Source organism: Xenia sp. Carnegie-2017, unplaced genomic scaffold (assembly GCF_021976095.1).
Source record: "Xenia sp. Carnegie-2017 unplaced genomic scaffold, XeniaSp_v1 HiC_scaffold_6, whole genome shotgun sequence".
Taxonomy (NCBI): Eukaryota; Metazoa; Cnidaria; class Anthozoa; order Malacalcyonacea; family Xeniidae; genus Xenia; species Xenia sp. Carnegie-2017.
In genome coordinates, this window is record NW_025813526.1 from 10,971,350 (window position 1) to 10,981,483 (window position 10,134).

The following is a 10,134-nucleotide window of genomic DNA, read 5'->3' on the forward strand; positions in this document are numbered from 1 at the left end:
TATTAATTTTAAAACATGCACTACTGAATACACATTTCCTTTTAATGAAGGGCAAAAGCCGTATTTACAACTTTAATCACTTTATAATATTATCGCACTGTAGAATGCGTAAAAATGGTTGAATTTTTTTCTTTTTACGAAAGTAGACATCAGAAATTACCTGCAGCAGTATGCCATTGACATATCCTTTTGTTGTTTGAATATAAATGTACGATATGGGGTTAAGAACATCGATAACTAAAGTGGGCATGATCATATTCGGAATAATCATCCAGTTGAAAACAATGAATCTCAAAAGAGCTTAAAACTGCATCTTAGGCCTAGTTGAAACGTCGAACTTTACACGAACCGAATGCATTTAAAACAAAAGATAATGAGGAAGTTTTTCTCATTTTCTATTCTCTTTAATGCGTTGGGTGAATGTAAAGTTCAACGTTTGAAACAGGCCTTAGGCATTTATAAATACGAGCACCCTAAATGTCGCTCCCCTTACGTCCAAGATGCAAGATCAAATCAAGTGCTCAATTATTTAGAAAACACGAATCTTTATTAATTCTTGCATTGGTTTCGGAAAGTCATAATTCTACAGCAACTGCATAAGCATACTTTAGAAATGAACTGCAAGATGACATAGAAAAAACGGTCCACCTTGCCACTATTTAAAAAAACAGTTTAATGCTATCAAGATTAAAAAATTATTGAAAAATCGTAAATCGTATAAAATCAATAAACAAGTTTACATCTTTACTAAGTCTTACTCGTTAAAGCTAAAGCAAAACAAAAAATTGATTTATGAACATTGGTTTACGTCATTGGTTTACTGTCAGTGGCACTTTCGCCCGTTTTGGAGAGGTTTACAACATACGCTTTAAAGGACTCTTTTACTTTTACTGATGAGCTTAAACAACAAAATTTTTTAATGCAATTTAATCTAACGATGTGTTCTTTCGATGTAACTAGTCTCTTCACTAATGTGCCCCTAGAAGAAACCATTGAAATTTGTGCCCAAAGTCTTTTTCACTCGGACATGATTTTGCCGGACATGTCTGAGAAGGCCTTTTAGAGAACTAATGATGGCTGCCACAAAGGGTGTAGAGTTTAGTTTTAATGACAACATGTATAATCTAATTTACGGGGTAGCTATGGGTTCTCTACTTGGACCGGTTCTTGCGAATATTTTTGTTGGCTATCATGAATGCAAAATGCTTGACTCTTCAGATTGTCCGGATGTGCTGTGGTATAAGTGTTACGTGGATACACCTTTTCCTTGTTTCATAACGATAAAAATCGTGAACTTTTTCTTAATAAACTTTGCTCTCTTCACACTGCAGTAAATTACACCTCTGAACTAGAGTCAAACAATCAATTAGCTTTTTTAGATGTTCTTGTGCACAAACGCGATGGTCAGTTCTTAACAAGCGTTCATCGCAAGGCAACTTTCACTTTGGGCAAATTTTGTACACACGCTTTGACTCTTTCTCTTCGCATAGAGAAAATGTTCCTTTAGTGAAGTGTTTGATAAAGTGAACGCATAGATCGCCCTCAAAAGAGTTTATTGATAGTGATCTTATCTCACTGATGAATATTTTGTGTTACTTGGATATCCGGAAAAGTAGCTAGACAAACTTTTCTTATGCACTAACAATGAACGGAATAAACTTTTCGGACCGGCCAAGTGACCTGTTTTCCTTAAACTTCACTGGATGGGTAAGGCCTCTAATGACATCGAGAGGGAAACTAAAAATATCATCGAAAGTTTGTTTTTTTGCATGCAATGTGGTCTTTATATTCTCAAAAAGAACTGTTCTTCCACCCACTCCAAAAGAATCTCTCCCTGCTCAAATATCAAGCATTGTAGTCTACGAGTTTAAATGTGGGTGTGATGCTCGCTTTGTAGGTAGGACTTTTCAAAGGTTGAGTGAAAGAATAAAACAGCATGTACCAGCTTATCTCAGGAATAAAACTGTTCTTTACGACATCTACCAAAACGTGTGTGTAAAAGTGAAAAACCGATTCTATGTGATTCAGCGATTAGAAAACATCTTTTGAGCAACACTCGCTGCGCCATTGCTTATTCTGATGAAAATTTTAGAATTATTTAAAAATGTCGCTCGTTATTTCAGCAACGCGTCATGGAGTCGGTAATAATTGAATTGACTAATCCTGTCCTTTGCCGACAAAAGGATTACGTGTTTAATCTATCTCTGTTTTAAGTGTCATCTCTAAAAATAGGGATGATATTGACCTTTTATAACGTTATAAAATAGCATGGTGTGGAGGTTCTCCTTTACCACACGTTGACACATGACAAGTAGTATGCCGAAATGCATAGTGTCTCTTTCTAGCTGTAAATAACGGTTCCTTAGAGTTGTTGGGTTGGTATTCTGGTTAAAACAGTTATTTTAAGAACTATTACATACTTATTATCACCATTCACCGTGGTAATTGCTATTTTGAAATCCTTTTTTATCTTTTACTTCTGTTCTTTGATTTTTCGTTCAATAAAATAATAATTGACACAAAAGCCACAAGCCAAAAAATTATCAAGAAAATATTTTCCACTTGATTATAGAGCAAACGTTTATTAGTGGCTTAATTTTTGCATTAGGCAGCAAAAACAATCCATTGGAGCTTAGAATATTTACTAGATAAAGCAAGCATGTCTAATTGAAAATATTCAATCATACATTCATTCATTTATTTATTCAATTTCTACTTCATTCATTTATTCACTCGTTCAATTAATGTTTTTATATTAATGAGCTTGGTGAATTTATACTTGAGCGATTAAAGCACATGTTTATATTGATTTTCCCGTAATATACAATTAAAATTTTGACAATTATGCTCAGTTTCTTCAAGTTATTTTAATAAGTAAGTGTGATTTGTACATAGAGCAAACAAGTTATAATCAGCTTAACATCTAGCAATATGTCTTGTATATTAAACAAAATAAACATCGTTACTTTTTTAAGATCGTGGAAAATTATCAACATTACCGTGAGTGCAAGCGGAATACTTAACACAGCAGGACAAAACGGTAAACAACATGCAATTACTATGATATGCAATTAATGCAAATGTATTATATGTAACGCTTTTTTAAGTTGTAAGAGAACACAAAACTTTGAAAAATGGGATCGATGTCCACAAGTTTAGCTATTTTTGCAGTGCTAATTTTTATTGAATTATTCTTTGTTTTTGTAATGAATCGTTACCTACATATTACAGGTTAGAGCAAGGGGCTAATTAAGGAGAGGGCATTGTTAACATTTAAGGAAAATGTAGCCTCCATGTCATAAAATCAATACAACAATCCAAGCTTAAATCATGGTATTTTAGTTATTACATGAAATTGAATATTAGATGCAATAGTTTTAAGTGCTTTCATTAGATATCAACTTGGAGTTTCTTCATATATTATGTAAAAGGAAAGAAATATTGTGTTTTTAAATTAAATTGCATGAAAGTGTCCGAAAAATAATCTTTGTACACTAAACACTTCTTTATTTTTATTACAAATACAATTTTCATTCCAAAATAAACAAGACATAATTTTCTATAAAGACTATTATTTAAGGGAAAAGATAGCTTTTTATTGGCAAAAAACTCCAAAGCTTTATCCACATGTGGTAATATTCTAGTCGATAGAATTCCATTTTTTCAATTATTTTTGTTGAAAGAATACAAATCTATTTACTGTAGGTATCACTGAACAACTGACCATTTTATTTAAAAGATTGTTTTAATAAAATCTTGTAACTTCTCTTTTTTTATGCTTCTTTAGATGTCAATGTTCCTTTAAAAATTAGTCAAACTATTTTATTAAAACTTTATTTCGGCTGCAATCTAAACTATTGCCCATACGATTTGAAGAAAGACCTGTTCCTATGGTAGGCTACAAAAAACGTCATGAAATGCTTTGCCAAATTTCTTGGGGAGAAGTGTACGCTAAACTTCATGGCAAAATGTTGTAGAACAACGAAAATAAGTTTATTATTTATTCTTACTCAAAAGCTGGTTGGGGCAACCGTATACGTGGTACACTACCGATGTTTTTCCTTCCAGTAGTCACAAAACGAGCAGCTATAATTGAATGTGAAAAATCAGTCTCAATGTACAAGTATCTATCTCCGAGACATGTAAAATGGAATTATGAGGTAAACAAGACAGGTTTATAAGTACGTCATGACTATTTAGCTTTCAGCAACGTAAAAAATCGCACTGACCCAAAAGAATATGACAAAGAAATTAAAGGGGAACTCCACCCAAAAATAATGTTGGTCTTAAAAGTTCCATTTTTATGCAAAGGTTACTATATTTTGAAATTTTTACATCAGCTATTTTATTTTTGACAAAATCGCGTCTTCAAGTGCGCTATTTGAGCTGTTTTGAGGCTTAGCAGCGTGGGCACAGAAAGCGTCAGCGGAAATTATTTTGACGTCATATCGTCAAACCGATTTGGAGTTGAGTTTACAACAAAGTAAAATAATAACGCACAGCCTAGCACAAAAACAAAACAATCGCTTATAATGGCTTTTTTGGAAGAAACTCGGCCTAATTCACCAATCGATAGTGAAATGGAAGACAATCCAACAAACAATATTCGGCCATATCAGTTTGAGCCCGAATGTCCGGCTGATGTTACACGAAGAAGCTCGCCAGTTTGAGTATAACGAAGAACAGGAATTTTTGTATATTGACGATCAATCTCGGCGCGACAATCTTGAATGGTGTCTTAATATGTCAAATAAAATGTTATCTTATTCTAGACCATTGTTTCTATCTCAAAAGTACGTTTTCAGTTTTTGAAGTTGGCCACGTCCACACACACATAATACTTTAGATTTTAAAGTTTTTATTGTAAGATACAATTTTTATTGAAGTTTTGACATTTACTTTTCAAGATACTTTTTTTTAACACATTCAGGTGTCAATGTGGTAACTGCCAAATAATGGATAATAACGAGGAGTGTTTATGCTGCAAAGAGATTTCCAATATTTGTGACAAAAATTTAGAGGCAGTAGAAACGAATGAGACCACCGAAGTCCCTTTGTGCATTACACAACATCCTGGTTTTGAGCCTGTTTGTCTTAACAGGTGGGTTTTACAAACAGCTTGGTACCAGTACAAGCACCAACATGAGGTAGCATATGATGGGCCCGAAGACAAACTGTACCGCCATATTGCATATAGACAGTTGGCAAGATGGTGCTGGGGTGTCTTGAGTAGAGAAGTGAGAATCATCTTGCCATCATGTGCAGTTACTCGCATTAGAGAAACATTTCCTCCACCTGGCCTTGCAGAGGAATTTCAATTTGAAGGCTTTCACTATGTTGATGAATGAAGTATTTTATTATGATATAGGTATACCCATTACAATTACTTTGTACGTCAATATTAAACTGGCATAGCCAGCTCATTTATAGGTCATGCTATGCACATTTATTATTATTAGTTTATTACAAAAAAAACCAGATTTACAAAGAAATGATTATAAATGTGGCTTGGCTATTACACTGGTTATAATGTAACTATAATTAATGACATGAATAGTTTGTGTAATGCAGTGGTGAAACTAGCTATAGCAAAAGGTTTTGCTATGTTAATATTTAAGAATGAAAATTTTTTAAGTAGTACAAAAGTTGTCTTCACTGATTCAACATCATATTATATGGGTATGGCAAAACCTATTACCGTAGCTAACATCACCACTGACATTTTAAGCAAATCTAGACTGATGTTCCTTTACAAGTACTTCTTTCCTGGGTGGACATGATTTAGAAATGTTCTTTGGAAGATTCTCGCCATGATGTACAAGTTCAATCTCCCCAGTTTTGCATGCATTCACAACCTCCGCAAGTAGTTTATCAAAGTACTGGTACTCTTTCTTTTCTTTCATTGCTTTTACAACCCATTGCTTCTGTGTTTTAGCAAAAATCATTTTGTAACGGTCTTGCCCTTTGTTTGTCCCTGACTTAATGACTGCTTTATCACGTTTAATATTGTTGCTGTGATCTAATGCTGCTAACTGAGTGCGGGCTACCATCCCAGGAAATAAAAATGCTCTCGCTTTGGGCAATATTTCAGTAAAAGGGAATGGTAAACCTCCAACTCTCCTGTGTGACAAAACTCAGATAGCTTCCGCAGGTCTTTTAGAAGCCTCTTGTCACATATCACTCTCTCTGCAGCGATATATGCTTGTGAAGTAGGAGATAACCACTTCTTCTGCTTTGTTTCCTTTTCTGTTAATTGTTGGTGGCAACATTGATGAAAATATGTGTTCCCCTTCCAGAAATGCTTGTTGGAAATGTGGTTAAGGACAGACTTCCATTTTTCCACCAATTCTTCTGCATTCTTGTTACAACTTTGCATAGCACCACCAAAGATGATTAGAAATGGACTTAATCCAATGGGTCAAGTCATCATTTCCCTTAATGTTAGCCTTCTTTGTTAGTTTTTTTGTGACAGATTTAGACAAATGCCACACATCATATTGGTGATCAATATGAGGGTGTTCGTTTTTCATAGCACTGGCAATTTTTACAATGGTTTTATGTAGGATTATTTTCTAACCGTAATGAGTTACACAACCATGTGTATTATTATTCAATGTTTATTAAGGGTAATAGATTGGTTTCACATCAGTGGAAACTGTTTTTAAGGTTGAATTCGGAGGACAAGCAAACGGCATTACGCACAGTTTCCACACAAAGAAACCTTCGTATTTTTTAAAAAAATAATATTAATCGACATTCAAGTTCTATATGTAGTGCGGAAATTGTGCGATAATGGCCTTTATGGATGTGAAAACGTTTTATTAAAACAGAATACAAATAACCAGCTCAATACTTGCATGTAAGCTCTAAAAGTTGCTTGTGTATATACCTACTAATAAAAAATTCTGACGTTTCGAAAAGAAACATTTTGTGATTAGGAGAAGAATTTTGACGCAAGTTTATTATGACTGTGCAATGACTTTACATAAAGCTTTGAGGAGCAATTGACGATAGGACGTCAATACAAGCCGCCGACATATTTCTGCTCCCACGCACCGGATGCCCTAGCTGCAGCATTTCAACTCATTTTTTTGTGAAAATATTGAATCAAACAAACAAAAAAATTGCCGCATATTTATTTTCACGGGACAGAAAAAGTTTTAAGACCAACATTATTTTTGTGTGGAGTTCCCTACAACTACAGTATTGAATACAATGCATGCGCACAGGTTTTGCATAATCGACATTTAGGTTATTTTCTCCAATTCCATTCGCCAAATGCTCCTTTATATGGATGTACATTTTATTACTTATTCAAAAAGTCCTATTCACTTGAAAGTAATTTAATTTCGTGGAACAGAAAACTTGGCTTTCACAACAATTTTGTAACTGGGATAACTATCCGTGAGAGCGATAAACGTAAAAGATTTAAACCTGGTGATCTAGAAATAATTCTTCAATGCGTTGTACAAATTGAAAACCGACTATCTAAAAAACATAATACCACTAAATAATTTGGTTCCTTGCTGCAGACTATGAAGACACAAAAAAGTACATAGTAGAAACATATGGAAAAAAAGTAAAACTTATCGACGGGCCTATTGAGCATATAGGTCATCCAAAACGAGGAAATGAGGATATCAGACTTGTCAACATGTTCTTGGATTTTTTCTACTACAAGAAACCTACTTCAATATTTATGTTCACACATCATCATTTGCTGATAGTGTGAAATTCATAACCCCTGTATAAGATTACATACAACTGGAACAAAGAGGAAAAAAGTGCGCTTCTAGAATACCCAACTTCTTGAATGGTTTTTAACTGTAAATCTTTTTGAGCAGATTGCGTATTTACATAATTTCAGAGTAAATTTTGCAAATTTTTTTGAGTTTTTAATTTTTTCAGTGTATGATTCTGCTTCGCATTCATATTTTACATCAAGGAGATCTTTAGTTTAACTATTGTTAGCAGTGTTTCATATTGTCCTATACAAACAAATGAGTGCAATTATCTCCTTTTCCATTTATTATTTATTGATTCTCCTTTTCCATTTAATTAATATGTCTTAAATTTTATAATTATATATATATTCGTTCATAACATATTATTTGACTTTTAGCAAAACGTTTTTTCAAATATAGCTTCTGACTTTTCCAATTGTGTTGAAAAGGCTTTTAGTTATTTCTCCGAGTAATGCTTTCTGATTGTTCATATATTTTGAATGTTAAATATAATATTTAAATTACATAAAAGATAAAGCCTGATTTAGTGAGTTTATTGAGCTGACTTTGCTTCAGATTCATCAGAATGAAAATATTTATTTACACGTGCTTTTTAGCTTTTTAGTTTTTGTGCTAAAAAGCACGTGTAAATAAATATTTTTCATTCTGATGAAGGCTCGAAGCAACGAGTCGAAAGCTCAATAAAACTCACTTTAAATCCGGAGAAACTTTTATCTTTTATGTATTAAATGCCTGGATTACAAATTTTCAAACTTATAATATTTAAATTGTATTTTTCTTGAAATAATAAAAACGTACGTGTATAAATGTTTTCTTTGTTTTTCTTATTCTTTAATTTGGTCTCGGATTTTTTTTTAATTATATTGAACCTGAAACTAGCAACCAAAGACCAGTAGGGTCTATTACATCACTTTAGTAAATGCTTTTTGGAGCTTTACAGCAACGAAGTTTAAATTAAGTGCAGTGGCCAGAGGCGTAACTAGAACGTGAATTGGGGTGTTTATATTCATATATTCCGTTGTGCGCTAATAATTTATTTTGGAAGTGATTTGTATTTCAAAAGAAATCAGTAGGGAACAACTGAATATATGAATATACAACCCCCCTCTCCCAATTAACGTTCTAGTTACGCTTCTGGCAGAGGCAGATTTTTTGTGAATCTTGCCCGTCGCCCATGCAATATTCCTTTGATTATGTCGAATGGATGCAACAACTCAAGCCTGATGAATAACGAATTTTTTTCTCTTGCAATGTTTATCTCATACATATATTGCTTACTCACTAAGGATGTATCTTCAATCCATTCACAACAAAACATCACTCAAAATTTTGCCAAGACTATTGGTTAACAAAAATTATAATAACTAAGGAGAATTTGTCCCTCTGTCATTAGGACAATCAAATAATATAACTTATTTCCAACTGATATGGATTGCTTAAGACCGGTCACTTGACTATAGTAAGAATTGCTAAAAACTTTTTTACTGACTGTATTACGTAATCAATAATAATCATGAATAATTTTTTCAATTTTAATTGGTTAAGAGCAGAGCAATTCATCCTAAACACCGGGGGAAAAAGTTGAAACATAGTGCAAAAAAAAGAAAAGCAGTGCAATTTATTTTTGTATACTGTGCTCGTGAATTGTTAGTCAGACAAAGAAGTGATCTAAGAGCCAATCACGATACAACATTTCAAAAGCGTGAAGTTAAATTATTGTAAACAGAGCAATTACAATGGCTGGCGTAAGTTTTAAGGAAATTTTCTTTGACTAACGAGTTTACAGTCTACCGTTTGCAAAGTATTTCTGAATGAAAATATCAACAAGAAATACTTTTATTTGAATACAAAAAAAATATATTTATAGGAAAAATTTTAAGAAAATGGCGGCAATTTTAAAGCCTATAGGAATATTTTAATTCCTATAGGAAATCCTATAGGAAGGCAGAGTGAATTCATTTTTATTCCGATTCCGATAGGAAATATATTATGAAGATGGCGGAAATTTTAAAGCATATAGGAATACTTAAATTCCTGTAGGAAATCCTATAGGAATGCAGAGTGAATTCATTTTTATTCCGATTCCGATAGGAAATATATTAAGAAGATGGCGGCAATGTTAAAGCCTATAGGAATAATTAAATTCCTGTAGGAAATCCTATTGGAATCAATAATGGGATTTGTTTTGCAATTCCAACAGGAAATCCTTTAAGAAAATAGTGGGAATTAAAAACCTATATGAAGAATTAAAATTCCTATAGGAAATCATCTGGAAATATTAATGGAAAACCTATGTAGCTATCAAAATATATAGGAAATGTTATTTATTTTTTCCGCCACCATGGAATTAAGTTGTTTGCTTTGTAATAGTTGGTATGCTATTCCTTCA

The 10,134-nt window shown here is 33.0% G+C and overlaps 1 protein-coding gene across 1 annotated transcript; it reads right to left on the minus strand.

Moving 5' to 3' along the window:
• Positions 1–5,708: 5,708 nt before the first annotated feature.
• LOC124457754 lies at positions 5,709–6,538 on the minus strand. The gene is given in 3 exon segments (XM_047007937.1): positions 5,709–6,061; positions 6,064–6,370; positions 6,372–6,538. Coding segments are annotated over 3 exon segments (804 nt in total). The 5' UTR covers positions 6,531–6,538; the 3' UTR covers positions 5,709–5,723.
• Positions 6,539–10,134: the final 3,596 nt, after the last annotated feature.